The sequence below is a fragment of the Aotus nancymaae genome, unplaced genomic scaffold (genome assembly GCF_030222135.1).
Source record: "Aotus nancymaae isolate 86718 unplaced genomic scaffold, 86718_ANA_hifiasm-v0.15.2.pri h1tg000059l, whole genome shotgun sequence".
Classification (NCBI taxonomy): domain Eukaryota; kingdom Metazoa; phylum Chordata; class Mammalia; order Primates; family Aotidae; genus Aotus; species Aotus nancymaae.
The window spans coordinates 69,445,513-69,470,947 of NW_026988473.1; the positions used below are offsets into that span (position 1 = coordinate 69,445,513).

Below are 25,435 nucleotides of genomic sequence, written 5' to 3' on the forward strand. Positions count from 1 at the left end.
TCCAGACCAGCCTGGACAACATAGAGACACCAACCCCTCCAACCCCAGCCCCTTCACCCCCCACCAATCCCTGCCCACTACCACGCCCAGCTAATTTTTTGTATTTTTAGTATATATGGGGTTTCACCATGTTGGCCAAGCTGGTCTCTGACTCCTGACCTCTGGTGATCTGCCCGCCTCAGCTTCCCAAAGTGCTGGGATTGCAGGCGTGAGCCACCACACCTGGCCAGATTTGCTTTCATTTAATTATTGGAAAGTTGAATGTTTGTCATGTGACCAATTTGACTTCTAACGTGAATTGGATTTTTCACTTCCCTAACCCATTTTTCTTTGAAGTAGGGGAAAATGTTTTCTTCTTGATTTATGTGAACTGTTTACATTATAAGGAAAACATCCCTTTGTCTCTATATTTTCCAACTTTTTAAAAAAATCATAAAACATTTACTAGAGATGGAGTTGTAAAATTGCTTTTTAGGCTATAATTTTTAAAAATTCAATTTATCAAAGACCGCGCTCAGGGACTCACACCTGTAATCCTGGAACTTTGGGAGGCCAAGGCAGGCAGAATACTTAAGGACAAGAGTTCGAGACCAGCCTGGACAACATGGTGAAACCCCCGTCTCTACTAAAAATACAAAAAAAAATAGAAAAAAAACAAACTAGCTGGATGTGGTGACGCACGCCTGTAATCCCAGCTACTTGGGAGGCAGAGGCACGAGAATCACTTGAACCTTGGAGGTCGAGGTTGCAGTAAGCCAAGATCATGTCACTGCACTCCAGCCTGGGCGACAGAAAAAGACTATGTCTAAAAAATAAAAATTAAAAAACCAACTTATCAATTCATTGGATAATCCATTCTTGTCCCACTGACTTCCCAACATGTATGCCATATATTAAATTCTTACAAACTCTTGGATCTATTTCTGGTCTTTACCTAGTTCAGCAATTCCAGAAGCATAATCATTCCCCTTTTTTATTGGAGTTTATATTACATTTTCCTATCTTATATGGCAACTCTCTCTTTGTTACTTTTACTTTCTCAGAATTTTCTAGCTATACTTAACTATTTATTTCTCCATATAACTTTAGAAGACTTTCCAAGTTCAAAAAAACCAGAATTTTCATGGAAATTGCATTAAATTTATTCATTTCTTTTACCTAGTTTTTATGCAAACTTTGCATAAAATACATTATTTCGTCCATTCTATTTCTAATGGTTATTGTTACCATGTAAGATAGTCATTTATCTTTTTTGTTAAATTTTTAACTGACTAGTGCACCAAACTTTCTTAATAATTTTAATTTTCAGCTTATTTATTCATTTTAATAATTACATAACCTTATTATATATAACTTTTGCTTCCTTCTTTGCAGTATTTCTTATCTTGACTGATAATAAAATGACACTTCCAAATTCATGTCTAATAATAGTGTTTATAGCCAACTTCCTTGTCTTATTCCTGACTGAAACAGGAATGCCTTTACTATCTAGCTATTGATTTCAGATTAGTATTTTTATTAGATTAAGAAACATGCTATTTGTATTTTACATGGAGATTTTAACAACATGAATGGCTATTTTATTAAATGAGTTACAGCATGTGTCAGAGTTCAACTATACTCCAAGTCTTTGGAGGGAAAGAGCTATAAAGCCATGTAAGAACTGTGTGAGGTTCACCAGCTTAAGATAATTGTGAGTGAAACTTAAACTTTATAACCCTGTATATTGGGGAGGCAGTTTGAAAAACATTTGTTCAGCTTCCCATAGCTAAATAAAGGTTATGCAAAACTTGATCTATCTCATGCATCTATATTACTCTGCATCTGTCTAGAAATGCAAGATCAAAGCAAGAAAATAATTTATTCAGTCATTCTACACGCATGTGCATGTGCATGCGCGCGTGCACACACACACACACACACACAGGGTATACTTTGAGGGACTTGTTATAAGCACTGTGGCTATAATGATGAGCAAGGTCGATAAAGTTCTCATGGAGCCAACTTTGTAGTGAAAGAAGTCAGCAAATAAATAAGACAGTTTTATAAAAATCTGATACAGAGTTAAAGGGTCACCCAATTGAAAATAAACCTATGATTATTTTAGATTGGATAGCCAATGGACAATTCTGAGGATTTCAGCTGAAACCTCAATAGTGTGTTAAGAAATGACAAAAAATTTGGAGCAGTGTGGGTAAGAAGAGAACTCATAGGACATGTGTTAGTATACACACTATTTATAACTGAATTAATTGTTTTTTGTTTGTTTTTTTTGAGATGGAGCCTCACTCTGTTGCCCAGGCTGGAGGGCAGTGGCATGATCTTGGCTCACTGCAATATCCACCTCCTGGGTTCAAGCGATTTTCCTGCCTCAGCCTCCCAAGTAGCTAGGATTACAGGTGCCTGCCACTATGTCTCGCTAATTTTTGTATTTTTTAGTAGAGACAAGGTTTCACCATGTTGGCCAGGCTGGTCTTGAACTCCTGACCTCATGATCTGACAGTCTCAGCTTCCTGAAGTGCTGGGATTACAGGTGTGAGCCACCGTGCCTGGCCTAATTACATGTTTGTAAATACACAAGCATTTCATTGGAACTTGAAAGAATAAAAATCCTGAAAGTTTCTAGCAAGCATGTAATACAAAATGAAAATTAATTTAAGACATGTAGAGGGCCATTGATACTTTGTTTCATATTCTTTATTTCCCATTAACACTTTAATCCTCTGACAATAAGATCTCAAGTTCTTTAACCACAGATTTTCCAACCATAGGAAAAAAATGTCAACTCATCCCGAGACATGCATACATAATGTTTTCAGTTGCAGCACCAAAATACAATGTAGTGTCAATAACTAGATAGATTAGAAGAGGCTGTCAGCTGAGAGTGAAGAGGAGGATAGGAGTTGTTACAGATTAAATTGTGTCCTTGAAAAATGATATGTTGAACTCCTAATCCCTAGTGCCTTATAATGTGACCTTATTTGGCAATAGGATTTTTACAGAGATAATAGAGTTAAAATTAGCTTATTAGAATGGGCCTCTAATTCAGTATGACTTTTGTCCTTGTAAAAAGAGAAAAATTGTACACGGAGACAAACACAATAGGAAGACAATGTAAAGACAAATAGGTAGAGGATAAGCATGTGTATTAGTCCGATCTCACACTGCTACAAAGAACTGCCCAGGACTGGGTAATTTATACAGAAAAAAAGAGGTTTAATGGACTCACAGTTCCACATGGCTGAGAAGGCCTCACAATCATGGTGGAAGGCAAAGGAGAAGCAAAGGCATGTCTTATATGGTGGCAGGCAAGAGAGCATATGCAGGGGAACTGCCCTTTACAAAACCATCAGATTGTGTGAGACTTATTCACTACCATGAGAACAGCATAGAAAAAACCTGCCCCCATGATTCACTTACCTCCCACTGGGTCCCTTCCATGACATGTGGGGATTATGGGAGCTACAATTCAAGGATGACATTTGGGTGGGGACACAGCCAAACCACATAATTCTGCTCCTGGCCCCTCCCAAATCTCATGTCCTCACATTTTAGAACCAGTCATGTCTTCCCAACAGTCCCCAAAGTCATAATTCATTTCAGCATTAACTCAAAAGTGTACAGTCCAAAGTCTCATCCAAGGCAAGGCAAGTCCCTTCTGCCTATAAGCCTGAAATATCAAAAGCAAGTTAGTTACTTCCTAGATACAATGGGGGTATAAGCATTGGGTAAATATACCCATTCCAAATGGGAGAACTTGTCCCATGCAAGTCAAAAATCCAGCAGGGCAGTCAAATCTTAAATCTCCATAATGATCTCTTTTGACTCTATGTCTTACATCCAGGTCATATTGATGTAAGAAGTGGGTTCCCATGGTCTTGGGCAGCTCCACCCCTGTGGCTTGGCAGGGTACAGGCCCCCTCCTGGCAGCGTTCATGGCTGGCATTGAGTGTCTGTAGCTTTTCCAGGTACAGAGTGCAAGCTGTTGATAGATCTACCATTCTGGGATATGGAGGACGGTGACCCTCTTCTCACAGCTCCAACAGGCAGTGCCCCAGTGAGGGCTCTGTGTGGGAACTCTAACCCCACATTTCCCTCTGCACTGCCCTAGCAGAAGTTCTCCATGGGAGCCCAGCTCCTGCAGCAAACTTATGCCTGGACAGTCAAGGGTTTCCATACATCCTCTAAAATCTAGGTGGAGGTTCCCAAACCTCAATTTTTGCCTTCTGTATACCCACAGGCTCAATATCACATGGAAGCTGCCAAGGCTTGGAGCTTGCACCCTCTGAAGCCACAGCCTGAGCTGTACCTTGGCCTCTTTCAGCCACAGCTGGAGCAGCTGGGATGCAGGGCACCATGTCCCTGGGCTGCACACAGCAGGGGGCCCTGGGCCCAGCCCATGAAACCATTTTCTGTTCCTAGGTCTCTGGGCCTGTCATGGGAGGGGCTGTTGTAAAGGTCTCTAACATGCCTTGGAGACATTTTCTCCATGTCTCAGTGATTAACATGTTGCTCTTAGTCACTTAGGCAAATTTCAGCAGCCAGCTTGAACTTCTCCCAAGAAAATGGTCTTTTTCTTTCCTACTGCATCATCAGGCTACACATTTTCCAAACTTTTATGTTCTGCTTCCTCTTGAATTCTTTGCTACTTAGATATGTTTTCTGCCAGATACCCAAACCATACCTCTCAAGTTCAAAGTTCCGCAAATCTTTAGGGCAGGGGCAAAATGCCACCAGTCTCTTTGCTAAAGCATAACAAGAGTCACCTTTGCTCCAGTTCCCAACAAGTTCCTCATCTCCATCTGAGACCATCTCAGCCTGGACTTTATTGTTCATATCACTATCAGCATTTTGATCAAAGCCACTCAACAAGTCTCTAGGAAGTTCCAAACTTTTTCACATGTTCCTGTCTTCTTCTGAGCCTTCTAAACTGTTCCAACCTCTGCCCGTTACCCAGTTCCAAAGTTGCTTCCACATTTTTAAGTATCTTTACGGCAGCACCCCACTATCCAACACCAATTTACTGTATTAGTCCATTCTCACGCTGCTATAAAGAACCACCTGAGACTAGGTAATTTATAAAGAAAAAGAGGTTTAATGGACTGACAGCTCCGAATGCCTAGGGAGGCCTCACAATCATGTGGGAAGACAAAGGAGGAGCAAAGCCATGTCTTACATGGTGGCAGGCAAGAGAACATATGCAGGGAAAATGCCCTTTACAAAACCATCAGATCTCATGAGACATACGCACTATCATGAGAACAGCAAGGGAAAAAACCCACCCCCATGATTCAATCACCTCCCATCAGGTCCCTTCCACAACATGTGGGGATTATGGAGCTACGATTTAAGATGACATTTGGGTGAGAAGACGGCCAAACAATATCACCGTGTGACTGGAAAGATCTGTCTACAAGCCAATGAATGCCAAGAATTGCCAGGAAACACCAGAAACTGGAGGAAGCAAGCAAAAATTCTCCCTAAAGCCACTGGAGAAAGCAAGGCCTTGCCAACTGTAAGGCCGGTCGCCTCGAGCTCAGACACGCTCACCCCCTCTCCCCACCTAGAAACCACGTCACCACTCCATGCCCACTTCTGCACTCAGCACGCAAGCTCTGCACTCAACACTAGCCTCTGCACTCAGCACCTAGCCAACCGCTGAAGAACCCCGCCAAAATTTAAAAGAAGCCCCGCCGAACCCATAGCATTTTGCCCCGTCCAGGTCCCACTCCCCATGAGCAGCTCGCTCACTGGAAATCCCACCTGCCTGCCAATGGCAGCTTGCCCCCGCCCATGTCCTGCTTCCCCACAACCAATCAAAACGCCTCCACTCCCTATAAAACCCCACGCCCAAGAGGAGTCAAGCGTGACTTCTCCAGCCCCTCCTGTCGGACCGCAGAACCTCGCCCAGGAGCTGATTAAATTTCTTTATCTCAATAACTGGCCTCAGTTGCCTCATTTGAACCTCGCTTGCTGCATTTAAACCTTATACCAACACCTTGGTTTTGGATTTCTAGCCCCCAGAACCATGACACAACAAATTTCTGTTATTTTAAACCACCTGATTTTGGGTACTGCTTTGTCACGGCAGCCATTAAGTAAAACTGTTAAAGGAGGTAAGAGGCTGACCAAATATCCCGAGAATCTAGCTGAGCATGGATTGTGTCATTCATTCAGTGCTCAATTGCAGGAAACAGAAACCACTCAGCTATTTTAGGAGGAATGGAGTTTAATTCAGAGAATGTAGTGCTTTAAAAGTCATTGGAAAGACTGCAGGAGTGGGCATTAATCTGGATTATCAAGAATGCCTCTCAGCACAACATTGCCAAATAGACAGAGTTGGTAGCTACTCTCTCTGCCCCAGTTGGAAAAGTCATAGACAGCTGGAATGTTGACTTCAAGAAAACTCTGCTTCAGCTGTGATCTAATGGTAAGGAAAACTACTTATGATCCAAAGGACTATAAATCGTTCTACTATAAGGACACATACACACAAATGTTCACTGCAGCACAGTTTACAATAGCAAAGACCTGGAACCAACCCAAATGCCCATCGATGATAGACTGGACAGGAAAAATGTGGCACATATACACCATGGAATATTACGCAGCCATCAAAAACGATGAGTTCGCATCCTTTGTAGGGACATGGATGAACCTGGAAACCATCATTCTCAGCAAACTGACACAAGAACACAAAATCAAACATCGCATGTTCTCACTCATAGACAGGTGTTGAACAATGGGAACACATGGACACAGGGAGGAGAGCACTACACACTGGGGTCTGTTGTGGGGGAGTGGGGCGGGACAGTGGGGGGTGGGGAGTTGGGGAGAGATAGCAAGGGGAGAAATGCCACATATAGGTGAAGGGGAGGAAGGCAGCAAATCACACTGCCACATATGCACCTATGCAACAATCTTGCATGTTTTTCACATGTACCCCAAAACCTAAAATGCAATTAAAAAAAACAAAAAACTACTGCTCCTCCACAAATTCTCAACCTCAACTATTCCTTTTTTTTTTTTTTTTTTTTTGAGATGGAGTCTCATTCTGTCACCCATGCTGGAGTGCAATGGGTTAATCTCGGCTCACTGCAACCTCCGCCTCCCTGGTTTAAGTGATTCTCCTGCCTCAGCCTCCCAAGTAGCTGGGATTACAGATGCCTGCCACCACACCCAGCTCATTTTTGTATTTTTAGTAGAGACAAAGTTTCACCCTATTGGTCAGGCTGGTCTCAAACTCCTGATCTCAGGTAATTTACCTACCTCGGCCTGCCAAAGTGTTGGGATTACAGGTGTGAGCCACCATGCCCTGCTTAAACCCAACTATCGACTCTCTTTCGCTACCTAACAAGTTACTCAAAACTTAAAAAAGGACAAACATCCAACAATAAACACCTATTACTGTGGTTTAAAACAATAAGCATTTATTATTGCTCACATTTTCTGTTGGTCAGAAATAGTTTTGGCTCTGAAATCCTCATGGGGTTTAGTTGGATTTTGGCTTGGGCTGCGGTCCTCTGGAAAGCCTGACTGGTGCTAAAGAATCTACTTCCAAGTGGCTCATTCACATGGTTAACTGGTTGGTCATGGAGGAAGGTTTCAGTTCCTTCTCCGTGTGAGCCCATCCACAGAGCTATGTTGAGTGGCTACACTTCATGGTGGCTGTCTTCACCTAGAGCAAATGATCCACAAAATAAAGGAAAAAGCACCAACGTCTTTTATGACCTAGCCTCAGAGATGATATACAGTCACTTATGTAAGACTCTTTTGGTCACATGAGTCAGACCTTTTTCATGATGGCAGAGGACAAGACAAGGATATGAATACTAGGAGACAAGAATCATTAGACAGCCTATCTTAAGTGGCTGCCTACTACATCCTATAAAGCTAATGAATGGACAGCAAGATGCTGTTGCAGAAAAACCCAATGTCTCCAAGAATATATTTGGCAGCTACAGTAGCCAAAGAGGAAACCAAGGGTCCCTACCTCATTTGCACCTTCCAAATATGGCTGCAGAGGAGTCTGGCAAATGTAGTTTGCTTTTGTGTTTGTTTCAGCTTTTACATTTCTGCAATACAAAAAAGCTGACTGAAAGGGGGATTGGAATAGATAATGAGTTCAAGTCTATCAGATCCTCCCCAAAGACTATGACTTTATGGTACTCCAGCACCAACATACATTTACTGGATTTTCTATAGCAGAGAATTGGAATAGTGATAGCAGGGAATGGATTAGTGTTTTTCTGAGTAGATATAGTAGAACGATAAATGTACAGGCATACCTCGGAGATACTGCAGATTTGATTTCAGACCACCACAATAAAGTGAATATCACGATTAAGTGAGTCATGTGAATGTTTTGGTATTCTAGTGCATATAAATGTTTACACTATACTGTAGTCTACTGAGTGTGCAATAGCATTATGTCTTTAAAACGTGCATACCTTAATTTAAAAATATTTTATTGCTAAAAATGCCAACAATCTTCTGAGCCTTCAGTGAGTCATAATCTTTTTTGCTGGTGGAGGGTCTTGCCTCAATGTTGATGATTACTGACTCCTTAAGGCAGTGGTTGCTGAAGGTTGGGGTGACTATGGCATTTCTTAAAATATGACAGTAAAGTCTGCTTCATCAATTGACACTTCCTTTCATGAAAGATTTCTCGGGAGAGAGATCCAAGATGGCCAATCACTAGCAGCTCAGGATGGTAGCTCCCAGTGAAAGTGCAGAGAATGAGAGGACGCCACACTTTCAGATGAATTTTTGTTGCTCATGGACCAGGAGATTCCCAGTGGAGGAGCCCCACGGGTCGCCAGCACAACTCTTGTGGCCGGCACAGTGGTTCTTGGTGCAGAGTAAACGGGACTGGGTCGACGTTTGGAGCTCCAGGAAGGCAGAGTCGCCTATTCAGCTGATTGAAAAAGGGACCCAAGAAGGAAGCCAGACCGGAGATTCCCGGGCAGAAAATCACCATGAATCTTAACGCCGCTGTTTTAGCTGGCGCAGTGGGTTGCTCAGATTCCGGCACTGGGAATCAACAAGTTGGACGTCCACTCAGAGACCTAATTTGAGGGTCGGTAATTACAAAGATGACAGGTGGATAAATTTACAATGATGGGAAGAAATCAGCGTAAAAAGGCTGACAATACCCAAAATCAGAATGCCTCTCCCTCTACAGGGGATCACAGTTCCTCATCATCAGGGGAACAAGGCCTGATGGAGAACGAGTGCATTCCATTTACAGAATTAGGCTTCAGAAAGTGGATAATAAGAAACTTCTGTGAGTTAAAAGAACATGTTCCAGCCCAATGTAAAGAAACTAAGAACCTTGAAAAAAGGTTTGACAAAATCCTAACGAGAATAGACAATTTAGAGAGGAATATAAGTGAATTAATGGAACTGAAGAATACAATATTAGAACTCCGCAAAGAATGCACAGGTTTTAACAGTCGAATTCATCAAGCAGAAGAAAGGATATCAGAGGTCAAAGACCAACTTAATGAAATGAAACGAGAAGACAAGATTAGAGAAGAAAGAGTAAAAAGGAATGAGCAAAGTCTCCAAGAAATATGGGACTATGTGAAAAGACCTAATTTACGTTTGATAGGTGTACCTGAATGTCATGAAGAGAATGAAATCCAAGCTGGAAAATATTCTTCAGAATATTATTCAGGAAAACTTTCCTAACCTAGTAAGGCAGGACAATACTCAACTCCAGGTAATACAGAGAACACCACAAAGATATTCCTCAACTAGAGCAACCCCAAGACACATAATCTTTAGATTCACCAGGGTTGAAATAAAGGAGAAAATTCTAAGGGCAGCTAGAGAGAAAGGTCAGGTTACCCATAAAGGGAAGCCTATCAGACTTAACAGCAGATCTCTCAGCAGAAACCTTACAAACTAGAAGAGAGTGGGGGTCAATATTCAATATCCTCAAAGAAAAGAATTTTCAACCCAGAATCTCATATCCAGCCAAACTAAGCTTCATAAATGAAGGAAAAATAAAATTTTTCACGAACAAGCAAGCACTCAGAGATTTCATCACCACCAGGCCTGCTTTACAAGAGCTTCTGAAAGAAGCACTATACACAGAAAGGAACAACCAGTATCAGTCATCCCAGAAACTTACCAAAAGGTAAAGAGTATCTCTATAATGAAGAATCTATATCAACTAATGGGGAAAATAGCAAGCTAGCATTAAATGACAATATTAAACTCACAAATATCAATATTAATCCTTAATTTAAATGGATTAAATGCCCAATCAAAGACACATACAGGCAAATTGAATAAAAAGTCAAAACCCATCAGTATGCTGTATCCAGATCCATCTCATAAGCAAGGACCCACAAAGACTCAAAACAAAGGGTTGGTGGAAGACTTACTAATCAAATGGAGAGCAAATAAATAAATAAAACAAAAACAGGAGTTGTAACTTTCATCTCTGACAAAATAGACTTTAATAGTAACAAAGACTAAAAGAAACAAAGAAGGACATTACATAATGGTAAAAGGATCAATGCAGGAGTCAATGATCATAAATATATATGCACCTGATATAGGAACACCCAGATACATAAGACAAGTTCTTAATGACTTATAAAGAGACTTGGACTCCTGCACAATAATAGCGGGAGACTTTGACACCACATTGTTAATATTCAACAGATCAACAAGACAGAAAATTAACAGGGACATCTATGATTTGAACTCAGACCTGGAACAAGTAAACTCAGTGAATATTTATAGAATTCTTCACCCCAGGTCCACAGAACATACATTTTTCTCAGTATCACATTACACCTATTTTGAAAGTGACCACATAATTGGAAGTAAATCACTCTTCAGCATTTGCATAGCATTTCACAGACTTAAATGAAATATTGGTCGGCTGTTTCTTTGTTATTTTCTTCCCTTATTCCTCCTTCCTGTCTCCGCTATTAAGCACAATTATCGGCAAAAAGAGGTTGTTAATACCTATTTTTAGATTGCATTCCAGCCTGGGCATAGAGCAAGAATCCTGTTCTCTCTCCCCCTTTCTCTTTCTCTTTCTCTTTCTTTCTTTCTAAAAAAAAAATTTTTTTTGCCCATGGGAGAACTTCTTTCAAAATTGCAGTCAATTCTCTCCAACCCTGCTGCTGCTTTATCAACTAAGTTTACTTAATATTCTAAATCCTTTGTTGTCATTCCAACAACGTTCACCGCATCTTCACCAGGAATAGATTCCATTCCAAGAAACCACTTTCTTAGTTCATCCATAAGAAGAAACTTCTCATCCATTCAAGTTTTGACTATAGCAATTCAGTCACATCTTCTAGCTCCAATTTTAATCCTAGTTCTCTTCTTAGTTCTAACACATCTGCAGTCATTTCCTCCACTAAAGTCTTGAATCCTTCAAAGTCATCCATAAAGGATGGAATCCTCTTCCAAACTTCCAAACAAATGTTCTTAATGGAATCTAGAATAGTGAATCTCTTCCAGAAGTTTTTCAATTTATTTTGCTTAGATCTATCAGACGGCAGCTTTGCCTTATTGTATTTCTTAAACAATAAGACTTCAAAGTTGAAGTAACTCCTTGATTCATGGCCTGCAGAATGGATGTTGTGTTAGCAGGCATAAAAACAACTTTAATCTCCTTGCACATCTTAATTACAGCTCTTGAGTAACTAACTGCATTGTCAATGAGCAGTAACATTTGGAAAGGAATCTTTTTTTCTGAGCAGCAGTTCTCAACAGTGGCTTACAATATTCAGTCACCCATGCTGTAAACAGACGTGCTCTCATTCAGGCTTGTCATTCCACTTATAGGGCACAGGCAGAGTAGATTCAACATAATTCTTAAAGGCCCTAGGATTTATGGGAGGGTAAATGAGCACTGACTTCAACTTAAAGTCACCAGCTGCATTAGTCCATCATCCCCTAATAAGAGAGTCAGCCTGTACTTTAAAACTTTGATGCCAGGCATTGACTTCTGTAACTACTAAAGCCTGAGAAGGCATCTTCTTCCAATAAAAGGTCTTTTTATCCAAAGTGAAAATTCGTTGTTTAGTGTAGCCACCTTCATCAGTTATCTCAGCTGGATCTTCTGGAAAACTTGTTGCTGCTTCTCCATCAGCATTTGCTGCTTCACCTTGCACTTCTATGTTATAGAAATGGCTTTTTCTCTCTCACTTGGCTGTGGTGTTCTTACTTCTCATTGCTAATTCCAAATCATTTCTTCTTTTCTCTCCTTCAGGATACCCAAACCTCGTGAACCAACCTCTGCTAGCTTCTGCTAGCTTCCTTCTACTGCAGCTTCCTCACCTCTTTCAGCCTTCATAGAATTGAAGACAGCGAGGGCCTTGCTCTGGGTTTGGCTTTGGCTTAAAGGAATGTTGTGGCTGGTTTGATCTTCTATCCAGATCACTAAAACTTTTTCCATATCAGCAATAAGGCTTTGTTTCATTTTCTTATCATTCAAGTGTTTCCTGAAGTGGCCCATTTAATTTCCTTCAAACACTTTTCCTCTGCATTCACGACTTGGCTAACTGGTGCAAAAGGCCAAGCTTTCAGCTTGTCTCTGCTTTCAACACACCTTCCTCACTAAGTTTAATCATTTCTAGCTTTTGACTTAAAGTGAGCTATCTGGGACTCTTTCACTTGAACACTTAGAGGCCATTGTAGGATTTTTTTTTTTTTTTTTTTTTTTTTGAGACGGAGTTTCGCTCTTGTTACCCAGGCTGGAGTGCAATGGCGCGATCTCGGCTCACCGCAACCTCCGCCTCCTGGGTTCAGGCAATTCTCCTGCCTCAGCCTCCTGAGTAGCTGGGACTACAGGCGCGCACCACCATGCCCAGCTAATTTTTTGTATTTTTAGTAAAGACAGGGTTTCACCATGTTGACCAGGATGGTCTCGATCTCTTGACCTCGTGATCCACCTGCCTCGGCCTCCCAAAGTGTTGGGATTACAGGCGTGAGCCACCACGCCGGGCCCATTGTAGGATTATTAATTGACCTAATTACAATATTGTGTCTCAGTGAATAGGGAGACCCAAGAAGAAGGTGAAAGACTGAAGAATGGCCAGTCAGCGGAGCAGTCAGAACACATAAAACATTCATCAATTAAGTTTGCCATCTTATATGGGTGCTGTTCATAGTATCCCAAAACAATTACAATAGTAATATCAAAGATCACTGATCACAGATCACCATGACAGAGACACTAATAATGAAAAAGTCTAAAATAGTGTGAGAGTTACAAAACACGGAGACACAAAGCGAGCACATGCTGTTGGAAAAATGGTGCTGACAGACGTGCTCAACTTATGGTTGCCACAAACCTTCAATTTGTAAGAAGTGCCATATATGTGAAGCAGAAGAAAGTGAAATACAATAAAACAAGGCATGCCTGGAGTACAGAGACGAGGGTGCTCATTTTACTATAGTTTGCCTTTACCCATGGAGTACAATTTGTAAGGGTTAGTGAGACCATGAGGGGACATTATGACTGGATGAAAATTGAAGAATCAGGTGATTGACGGTGTCCAGGCCACTAACGGATTATGTTTATAAGCACTACATACATATTTGTATGAAATGTGCAATTCCTAGTGTGCTAGATGTATTATATTTCCACTCCTCTAACTCCTTCTCAACAAGGCATTTCTGAATGCAACTGAATGAGAATTACACTATTGTGGGCTAATCTGGAATATGTTTTATTTTATTCTAAAATGACCATCATTTGTAATCAACTGAAATAGTGAGAAATTACTAGTATATGTCCCAACTAATCCAACCTCACAGTTGCTGCCACTGCAGTTGAGAACTGCTGCTTCAGTGGGGGAAAGGGAGCAGGCCTAGAAGTTTGAGCATGAGAGATTTGGAAGAGTAGGAGCAAAGCTTTTCATATTCTGATAGTAAGGTCTCCACTTCTCAAGTGGAAGTTGTTTCCTCTCACCGCAATGGGCACCCAGAAGCCAGAACTTGGCTGTAGTGCTCTTGCTTCTCATTGCCAATTCCAAATCATTCCTTCTCCTCTCTCCTTTAGAAATCCCAAATCTTTTAACATTTTAGTTTCTTAAATATGGAAAATTTTTACTCTGACACAAAAGAGAATAATACACAGAATCCTTACAGACCTATCATCCAGATTCAACATTATCAAGATTTTTCCACACTTGCTTTATCCCTTTTTATTGCTGAAATATTTTAAAGTAAATAAATTGTAGATATCATGTCATTTCATCCCTATACATGTCCTTAGCTATAATGTCTTTTTTTTTTTCTTTTTCTGAGACAGGGTCTCACTTTGTCACCCAGGCTGGAGTGCAATGGCCCAATCACGGCTCACTGCAGCCTCGACCACCCTGGGCTCAGGTGGTCCTCCTACCTCAGCCTCCTGAGTAGCTGGGACTACAGTCGCACACCACTACACAGGGCTAATTTTTCTATTTTTTTGTAGAGACGAAATTTTGTCATGTTGCCCAGGCTGGTCTTAAGCTCCTGGGTTCAAGCAATCCACTTGCCTCAGCCTCCCAAAACGCTGGAATTACAGGTGTGAGCCACCATGCCTGGCTGTAAAGTTATTTTTTTCTTTTTCTTTTTTTTTATTTTGAGGCAGAGTATCACTCTGTCAATGAGGCTGAAGTGCAGTGGCGTGATCTCGGCTCACTGCAACCACCACCTCCCAGGTTAAAGCGATTCTCCTGCCTCAGCCTCCCGAGTAGCTGGGTCACAGGCACCCACCACCACGACTAGCTAATTTTTTGTACTTTTAGTAGAGATGGGGTTTCACCTTGTTGGCCTGGCTGGTCTGGAACTCCTGACCTCAGGTGATCCACCCACCTTAGCCTCTCATAGTGCTGGGATTATGGGCACGAGCCACCATGCCTGATCTAAGTCACTTTTTTCTATAACCACAATGTCTAATAAACTTATAAAGTAATACAATTATGGATTTCTTATCATTTAGTCCACATTCAGTTGTCTCAAAAATGTCTGTCTACAGATGACTTGACTGAATTGAGAGCCAAACAATCCTACACATTCCAGTTGGTTGTTATGTCTCTTAAATGTCTTTTAATCTAGGACAGCAATCCCCACCTCCTTTCCCAAATGCCATTTGTTTGAAACCAGGTCAATTGTCCTATTGAATGTCCCATAGTCTAGATTTGCCTGTTTGCTTTCTTGTGATGTTATTTTACTTTTCCCACTAGCCCACACATTTTCTGTAAATGGGAACTCAGTTCTTAGGGCTTAATTATATTAAGGTTCAACATTTTTGGCAACAATGCTTCCTAGGAGGTGCTGCTTTGCAGACTGCATTGCACCAGGAGGCGCACAATACTTAACTGTCCTGTTTTTAGTGACGCTAAGACTGATCAATGTTTTTAAGTGGTGACAGTCTAATTCCCCCACTGCAAAATTCCCCATTAACCTTCCTCCTAATGATTTCATTTAATGATGATTAGTGCCTAAATTATTTCAGTCAAGGTTACAACATAATTATTTTAAAAATACATTTTTACTTTTATCTGGAATTATTCAGTGAAAAGCAACTTTCATTACTTATGAGCCATTTTGTTTTCCTGAAATACAGAGAACAGGCAAATGAAAATAAACACTTATTTTCCTTTAATCGTAATTAATCTTTTTGGGGGGTGTATCATAATGATATTCAGTGTTTCACTCAATTGTGGTTATATATTTTGATGCTCAAATTAATCATCCTTGGCCATTGAAAGCCCCTCCAATTTAGCTCTCTTGTCTATTTCACAGAACTCCATTGGTCTCTGACAGTTTATTTGCTTTCTAACACAACTAGATTTATCAGGTTTATCTTGTACTTTTCCTACAGCAGTTCTGAAGTCAGCTTCTCCTCCAGGGAGGCTTTCTTCAATTTAGTGGAAAACAATTTTGGGAGGCCAGAAATAGGCCCTAGGGATGCTCATTGCATTGGATTTTTATTGCTTCTAGGCCTTTCAGTTGACAGAGCTAGGGAATATGTTTTGTTTTGTTTTTTAAAGCAGAAAAACTGTCAAGGGTTTAGACTGGAATTTTTAATTCAAATTAAACATTAAATACTTTTTTACTTAACTTTTTAAGTACCTGCATTTAAGCCCTGAAAATTTTCCCCCTAGCAACATTAACATAATTATATTTTGCTTTAGCTTCAATATACATAAAAATTTTAACACAATGCCAATATTACAACTAACAAACTGATGAATGAAATTTACTAAGATTTCCTTGCAGCTCTATTTCTTTGGAATATACTCCATTAAGGATATTCATTGAAAATACTATTTTCTAATGCCTTTTGGATAATTCTTTTCTTGGTGTGGTTATACCAATTTGAAATTCATGCCATGTCATCCTCATATATCTTCCTTACTGAAGATTTTAGCTTGCTAGTTACCTCTTCCCCCAGTAAGACCTTATTTTATGTCACCCAGTAACAGTCAGGATTTGAATCTAGGCAGTCTTACGCCAATGCACCCTTTTGCTTACTGCACTAATACTTCAGCTGGTTTGCTGATCATAGATCTGAGTAAGGGCTCAGTCAAAGAGTTTGCATGGTGATGCTAGTGGGGGAGGAGAAGGATTAAGTAAGATTATGAAGGCTCAGACTTCTGAAAAGGACTAAAGTAAATGTGGATGTGAGCATAATGGGATTAATCTGGCCAGAGAATCTCTTGAGTCTATTTGGAGCTGCTTATTCTGCAGCCCTGAATGGTACAGCTGTTGGGAAAGGCAGTTTACTTGATCAGGAACAGGAGGCACTGTGAAGCTTTCCAAGCTACTGTACTCTCTGTTTTCCTCTTCTCTTGGACAGTTTTTACACATTCTATAGATATCTTAAATCCACTTCCAGGAAAAGCTTCCTCTACTCACTCCTACATTAGGTTGCAGGACCCTGCTATGCACTTCCGTGTCCTCCTATTGGTCAGCATTTTTCTCATCCAGAAGAATGCAAGGTCAGTGAAAATAAGGTCTCTATCTTGCTCCCACTGTATCCCGCCACTTAGCATAGTGTCTTGGCTAACAGACTCTCAATAAATATTTGTTAAATTAATGCAATATATTCTGTAAATGAGGTAGTAATTAGTATCAGAAAGACTAGAAATGAAAAGATCAGAATGGCTGGGCCTGCTCTACCTCCACTACCTTTTGTTGGTATGTCAGTATAAAACCAAAAATGAACACCCAAAGCCTAAAAGCTTGAGTATATGAGAAAACAGGCTCTCTAAAATCTGAGATTTATACAGACATGTGAAAATCCATGAGAGAAGCTAACACATCCAAATCTTTAGGAGAGAAATACTAACTATGGGGAGGTATTCCCTAAAGAAAAAGATACTGTCATTAGCCGTATGTTGTTGAACATTTGTGAAAGCAGCAGCTTCCAGCTCAATGTCCTGACCCAGATCTGTCAGGCCATATTTGGCTTTATCTAAAATATGCCGTGCCTACCCAGTTCTTGGGGAAGGGAAAATGTGCACTTTTGAATCACCTAAACAAAAATATAGCTTATTGGGAAGTTAAACAGATATGTGGAAGATCTTTTATTTTTGTTTCCAATTTTACTATCTTTTTAATAGGTAATATATTCACATAGTTCAAAAGTCAAATGATATAAAATGGTATACATTAAGAAGTTTCTTTCCCATTCCTATCCCTGACCACCTCATTCTCTATATCCTTCCACACCACTAACAACTTTTATTTTTTCCAGTATTTATTTATGCAGACAGAAATAAATGTTTGCATGCTAATACCCCTCTTCCTCCTCTCCCCCTTACAGATAATATAGTATAATATGGATATTGTTCTATAGCTTGTTTTTTATCTGCATATGTCCTGGAGATAGTTCTATATCAATACATTAACAGCTTCCTTTTCCTTTTGTTTTACAGTTACATTGTGTTCCAAAGTGTGAAGGACCCGTAGTTTATAAACCTGTTCCCTACTGATGGTATGTAAGCTATTTCCAATCTTCTGCTGTAACAATGATGTAATAAATAACCTTAAACATGAAAAAGAAGACTATTTTAGACTAGTACAAATAAGAGTGGATTAGAGCATTGAGTGGGGACTATCTGGCAAGTAGCTAAAGCAGGAGTCCCTTTGTGGGACTGGGCAGTAAGGGTGTTGTGAGGGCACTGCAGTCAGTTGAGTGTGTAATGAATGACCAGACAGATCTGTAAAGTAACAAGTTTTTTCCTGGATTCGTTTTTCCCAGATGCAATAAACAGAAGGTTTTAGAGAGAACAGCATCAAGTAGGGAGACTCATTTGTACAGCTCCAGGCGCCCCTAAGTTTAATGTTTTTAGTGTTCAGAAAATAATGTCCAATTTGTCCTTAGGGATACACAATGATCAGAAAAGCTTATTCTCAGCCACTTCCCTAAATTCCAATAACTTTTTTTTAAAGAGGCTAAGACTTGTGATTAAAGATTTAAAAAGGCTTTCTGCCTGATAAGGCTCTGGCAGTCTAAGTAGCACAGAAGGCAATGTTGATGGTCCATCCAACATCCATTTCCCTTCATTCCTGCTGGCAGAGCCCTGCCTTTGCCAGGTAGTCTCTTCTACTATGTGGCACAGATTGGCCTCATTCCCATCTCAGGGTGGATCCTGATTGGTCTAAATCAATTATGCCGGCAACATGCCCTATGACGATGCTTGGCTGAGGTATTTGCATATGACCCAATTTTGGCCAATAACACTAGCAGACAAGCTGTCTGGAGGGGGAGGGTAGGCTTTTAGGAGCAGTTAAGAGTCACTGTCCTCTTTTCTTTGTGGGCTAAGACGTGGTATCTCAAGTCTGCCCTAGCTCTGTTGGTCTTGTCATAGTGGAAGGTAGAATCACCCCGACCTGACCCAGCCACAGCTACCTCACGGCTATCTGGGGAAACGAGGGCTGAGTAGAACAGCAGGCACCTGGGCAGGTACTCCTTCGAACAACTTTCCTTAAATAACTGTTTAATATATGGAGTCAGGCTGACACAGATTTTCTATTAATACTTTGTTTACTAGAAACAAACTACCTTGAATTCATTTTCTCTAACTGAAGCAAAGGCAGTATTCTGAAAATACCAGTCACTTCACTTTTCCTTTAACTCTCCTCTTTTGAAGCTCTCTTTCATTTCTTAATATTTTGGAACCAGACAAGTTCCTTAGGGCCCACTGAAGAACTCACAGTTTAGCTAACACAAAAGGTCACAACTATCAGCTACACAGCACTACTCATCATTATTGCTTTTAGGATCTCTGTTCTGCTTTCATTTGAGAGCTACTGCTCGGGGATGTTGCAGAAAAAATCAGCAAGGATATAGGTCTGCTTTAGAAAAGAATGTTGTTTAAATTTCCCCTCAAAGGCAGTAGTTTGGAGGGGGCCGACATCCATTTTGTCAGTTTGTTCCAGTATCACTTAATAGAGCAGCATACCATAATAAACTGGTTGCTTATCTCCTGATGTGGCTCTGGGTCACGGATTAAATATGAGGACTGACAGAGTGGAATACAAAGTACCATGGAACACAGAGGAAGAAAACAATTGCCTTTTCAAGGCTCTTAAGAAAGTTTGTATACTGGGAGAAAGCAAGGGCTTTAGAGCCAGAAAACAGGCCCAGCTGGTAGTACCCAGAACAAAAATTAAAATGTTAGGCCGCTTGTTAAAAAATTAGTAAAAAATTCGCTACAGCAACAGTGAGCATTTAAACCAGGTGTGGGGGCGGCGGCATACCCAGGGCCTTAGGTTCAAATCTCACTCGTTCCCCCCCAAAGCTTCCTGGCTTTGGACAAGACACCCTCTTTGAGTCTTTCCTTTTTATCCGTAAAACTGTGATAATTGAACCTCCCTTGAAGAGTTGTTATGAGAGTGGAATGAAAAGCACCTGACACATGATAGGTGCACATTTCTCTTAGTCTAGGATGCGGGCTCTTTCTTCGGTTATTCTCCAGAGGCATCTATCTTTGCCATTCCATTCTCATTTCCCACTTTCAAAATTTTTCAAAACAGTATTAGGGTGAACCTTATAAAAAGGTCCAAATCTGACAACTTAGGATCTACAAAACGGCAAATAATCAAACGTAAACAAACTCCTTAGCACAGCTTGGAACAATATCGACCTCAGACCAGGGCAACTGGGCTCATTCCCCTGCTCCCGAGTTATAGCGGACACGCGCCCCTACCCACGCCCTACTCCCCCACGCAATCTTCAGACGCGCTCTTCCCCCACCTAACATGGAGTCCCTGGAGCAACTCCCCTTCTAGGCCACACTCCGGTACCCGGAATTCCGAGATTCATACCCAAACGGCCCTCAGCCCGCTTCCAGAACCGCTCGGCCTCTGCTCGGGGGACTTCTCCCCGCAGGCTGTGCGCAAAACTTGGGCCCCAAGAACTACCACGCGACTGCAGTTTGCGGGTAGATGAGCGGAGATTTGACCGTGCAGGTTGCGGGAGGGAGGAGCGGTAGAGAGGGGCGGGGCCGACACGCCTGCGCACCAGGCCCCTCGCGGGGCCGCACGGGCCTGGGTGGGAAGAGGCGGGCTGGCTCCACGGCTTCCTTCCATTCGTACGTTTGCCCTTCCTCTCGCGCCCCCTCCCGCTCTCTCTCTTATAACGGGCCAGCCTGGCTTTCAAGGTCCCCTATATTACGGCCCCTAACCTACTCTTTACAGTTTTATCTGTACACATGCTTCTCGGCACCTCTTCCCAACTGCTATGATTCCCCCAAGTATTCTGGGCATTTAAAAATACTTCTATGCTGTCTACACGATGCTGTCTCAACCCCTTCTCCCTTTTCTCCACCTGAATATATTAATCATGCCTAGGAGTCCTCCCCGCCAACCCAACCCTTACCACCAGGCAGGGGAAGATGCTGCCTATGTCTTTCTCCTGTGACCTCCTAACATCCCCTATGAAAACACATCACAGTATATGTAATTATTATTTTTGCCCCTAGACTGTATGGGGGCTCTTTCAGGGCAGTAAACATGCTTCTTTCTTTATACTTCTTCTTAGTACCTACCCCAGCACCTGGCATTCAGTCACCAAAAATTATCTTTCAGTGTGGTGTAGTCATCAAAATCCCAGCTCCCCCAGTGACCAAGTGGCCTTAAGCAAAATTACCGAAATCAGTTTCCTCTTCCTTAAAATAGAAATGAACACACTTTCCTTCTTGAATAGCCCTAAGGATTAAATAAAGTAATTCATGCAAATTGCTTCAGCACAATGATAAATAGTATAGGCTCAATAAAGGATAACCATAATTAACTTAGCTCCTATATTCTGATTCCTGGTAACCAGTAGGAGGAAGTAAAGAGTCCTTTGAAGTCGGAAGTGTGGTTTCTATTTTGACGAGAAAAATTTGTATTTAATAACATAATCTTAATAGAAGTGTGAAAAAAGGGTGTAAAAAATTACACTTGCTTGGAAATGGTTTTATTAAAAAGGTACCAAGACATATTTTTTAAGTAAATTCATTATGTAACTTGGTAGCCTTCACCAAAATGGGTGAGAAAAATAAAATCTATTTTGAGAGGTATTCATAATAATGTTTATCAATAACTAAATACAGAAATAAAATATAACTACCTTTGAGAACTTCTTTAAGAACTTTACATGGAGATATATATATATATATATAACATGTTTTTATAACTATTCTTACAAAATGTAGGTATTACTACAAAAATGCTGCAAGCATACATATACACATTCAGCTTAGATTTTTTTAAAAAAGAAAAATTTAATTACAAAAAAATGCTAATAGAAACAGAAAACAATTTCTGAGTTACTATAATAGATCATATTGTCTGCTATGATTTGTTACCCCAAATTGTCTAATTGTCTATTAGCATATTGTGCAATATTAAATTAAGCTACTGATATTTGCATTATTGTACATACAAATCATCTTTTTAAAGAGAAAACCAAAAAAGGGAATATTATCTAAGCTTGCAGAAAAAATAAAAATTGTTTTATGTAACTTATTTGAATCATGTTGCTCATATAGAATAAAATTGACCTACTTTGTTAAAGATCTCAATCATTTTCCAAGCTAGTGCAAAATAAAGTCAGACACCTTTTTTGTCTGCAAAGTATTCACGCTATTATGATGATACCTGTTTGCTTACAATCTCAACTATGGGAGACTATAAGCCTACCTATCTACAACGGGTAATTGTACTAATTATTTTTCACAATGGTACATCTCACTGCATTTAGATTGGCTTAAATCATAGAAGCTGCTAATTTAAAATCCTAACATATATGAAGATATCTGAGGTTGAGAATGAGTAAGTTATGGGGTAGGAGAAGATACCACTAGTAAATTCAGGGAGATTTCTAAGGCACAGAATGAAATCTGGCAAATCTTGTCTATTCTAGGTGGCAGAACTGAAAAATAATAGCTTTACAATAAAAACAACAATATAGTAAAGTAGCTTTTCTTTGAGTTGCCTTTTGTGCTTTGAAGTATAATAGATGGGATATCAACTTTACTCTTGCCATAATGCTAAGACACAAATATTTGAATTCTGAATTGGAGGCCAGAGGAAGCAGGAACTTCATTATGGAAAGAGATGGCGGCGTTTGGTGTTGAGTTCTCTCTCCTTGCTTAAGAGATCCAGGCTGTGCTTTTTGAAGGCTTCAGACTGCAGCCTGAGTTCGTCATAGGCCTTCTGGATCCCATCTACGTTGTGCTGAAGCTCCCTGACTCTCAAGTTGCTGTCCACGGCCACTGCCTCTTGCTCAAACCGCGCCAGTGCTTGCCTCCTGGCCTCATTTGCTATCTCCAACTTCGCCTCAAGCACGCGGATCTCTGCCTGTTTGTTCTGAAGCGCTTTACCCCTTTCCATGGACAGCTGCAGCAGCTCCTCTTTCTCTCTAGTGACGGTCTGCAGCCTGGCCTGCAGCTCCTGGCTCAGGCTGCTGTGTGTGTCCTCTGCCTTCACCATCTGCTCCACAGCCTGCTGGTGCTGCTGCTTGAGGCTCTGCAGCTGACTGCGCAGCTCTTCTGTCTCCTTGGTGTGGGTGCAGGCCTGCTGGCTCTGTAGCTCCAGCAGCTCCTTCTCGCGGGCCTGTGCTTGGCAGGCATCTTGAGCACACCTCTCCTTCAGCGTCTTCAGCTCCCCAGTGAGGGCCTCACACTGGATGGTGAGCTGCAATACTTGGGCCTCCTCATCCTTCAGAGCCTGGCTGAACAGGCTGTTATTCTCCAACCTCAGCTTCTCATTCTCCTCCCTCAGCTTGATGTTCTGACTCTTGTGTTCATCCTTGAAGAGGATCATCAATTTGTGGTTGGCTGCTAGGGTCATAAAGCGTTCCTCTAGCTTCCGAGTGTACTCACCCTGGGCCTTGAGCTTCTCAGCCTCCTGCATCCTCTTCTCCTCCAGCTCTGCATTGAGCAGCTCTAGGATCTCGCAGCACTCCAGGGCCTCATCTGACCTCCGCTTCAGGATGCAGATGAGCTGGGACTGCTCTTGAATGCGGGAGCGAAGCATAGCCTTCTCGCTCCTCTCCTTCTCTGACAGTCCCCAGAGGTTCGCCAAGGCTTCTCTCAGACCGTCCATTTCCTTAAACTCCATCTCTTCTTCCTGGTTGTTCAGTTTTTCATTTTGCTTCTCTAACGATTCTTCAGGGGGCGGGGTGTGCATCCTGGGAGCCTGCTCTTTCTGGGGCATAGGTGCTCTCCTCCAGTTAAGAGCTGACTACAGTCTTTTCTCCTCGGATTTCAAAGGCTGCAGGGCGTTGCTAGGGACTCTTGGCACTCCCCAGCAGCTGGTTTTTTCCAGTAAGGAGCCCTGTGATTGGTGGACAGGTCTTCAGAATGTTATGAAGTAACAACAGGGAAATCTGAGGGAGTCCAGAGCCAATCTGGTCGGGTTACTTTTGCCTTGCTAACCAATCACAGCTCTCAGTTGCCAACTGTCTCAGTGTCTGGCCTGTCCAGCACAGAGATGCCAACCCCACCCAATCTCCAGCCAGCATCAGGGGAGGAAACCTGACTCCACCTGATTTCTGGTAGTGGTAAACAAACGAAGCTGGCAATGATATATTCCTCCTCTCTCCTCTTCGGTTATCATGTAAATAAATAACTGTTTGTGGAAACACGATTGAGTCCTCAAAAATTTCCAGTCTATGAATACAAAGTAGTAGTAGTATTCTGAGAGCCAGGATCCTAAAAGGCTACATGTCTGCACCCGTAGTGTTTGGCACACCTCCATTTTGGTATTTAAGTATTAAAATAGCAAACCCCTGTGAAATTTCTCTTGTTCTCCTTAGCATGTCCCCATGTGGGCATAGATACTCTAATATTTAGCACCCCCTATTTTTATCCATTAGCAAAATAAGGCTACAGGAAGCAGTTTAGTGAACCATATAAACTTAAAAACAGAAAAAATAAGATCCAAATGAGGCTTACCATTATATGCCAAAGTCAACTCCTGATGGATTAGTTAAATGTAAACAGAAACTAGAAGAAAATGAAGGTAAACATCAAATCTCTGGGGCTAGGAAGGATTTTAAACATTATGTAAGATCAGAAAAGGAAAGCTTACTCAATTAGACTTCATTGAAAAAAATAAATTTATGTATAATTTTTAAAATTATGTGACTTCTGAGGTCTCTCCAGGCCCTTCTTCCACTGGACTGACATTTTACTCCTCAGACAAACCAGACTACGAAGCCAAACCCAAATCCACTAACCTGCTCTCTGGCCCTATCTTTAGGTGTTCCTCTACCTGGAATGCCTTTTTCTACTTTGTCCCTTGTCACGCTAGTAAAGCTTTTTATTCTTAGTTAAGAATCATCTCTGAAGCCTTTTCCTGGCCTCTACGTGTCGAATGGGTCACTCACATCTTTTAGTGCATCCAGTATAGCCTATTTGTACTTCTGGTGGAAGATGTGAAAACTAAATCACTGTTCATCCACCAGCTTCCCTCTGTTAGGCTGTGAGATCCTTAAGGCAGGGACTGTGTCTATTTCATCCTTGATGATTAGACTAGTGCCTGACACTTGGGGGAGATTCAGATAAATGTGTATTAAGTGGACGTTGAAGGTAAAAATTAAATTGTGACAAATATCCATAATATGACAGACACTTTTTTTTTCTTTGAGATGGAGTCTCCCTCCATTACGCAGGCTGGAATGCAGTGGTGCAATCTCAGTTCACTGCAAACTCCACCTCCCAGGCTCAAGCAATTCTCCTGCCTCAGCCTCTCAAGTAGCTGGGACTACAGGTACGTACCACCACACCCGGCTAATTTTTGTATTTTTAGTAGAGATGGGGTTTCACCCTGTTGGCCAGGCTGGTCTTGAACTCCTGACCTCAGATGAGCCACCCGCCTCAGGCTCCCAAAGTGCTGAGATTACAGGCATGAGCCACCACACCCAGCCTAGACACTATATTTTTTTATAAAGATTTTATACATATCAACA

General features: G+C 41.3%; 2 protein-coding genes across 2 annotated transcripts in view; both read right to left on the reverse strand.

The window, feature by feature from the left end:
• LOC135268132 (uncharacterized) overlaps positions 1-22,047 on the reverse strand; it is a 32,076-nt gene extending 10,029 nt beyond the window's left edge. Inside the window, exons 1-2 of the mRNA XM_064365623.1 lie at positions 22,027-22,047; positions 20,302-20,641 (exon numbers count right to left, since the gene is read on the reverse strand). Coding sequence (XP_064221693.1) covers positions 20,302-20,641; positions 22,027-22,047 — 361 coding nt within the window. The remainder of the gene's footprint in view (positions 1-20,301; positions 20,642-22,026) is intronic.
• CCDC89 (coiled-coil domain containing 89) lies at positions 21,425-23,775 on the reverse strand. The gene has a single exon (XM_012469522.2). It carries the CDS (start codon positions 23,677-23,679, stop codon positions 22,567-22,569), a length of 1,113 nt encoding a protein of 370 aa, XP_012324945.2. The 5' UTR covers positions 23,680-23,775; the 3' UTR covers positions 21,425-22,566.
• Between the last annotated feature and the right edge of the window lie 1,660 nt (positions 23,776-25,435).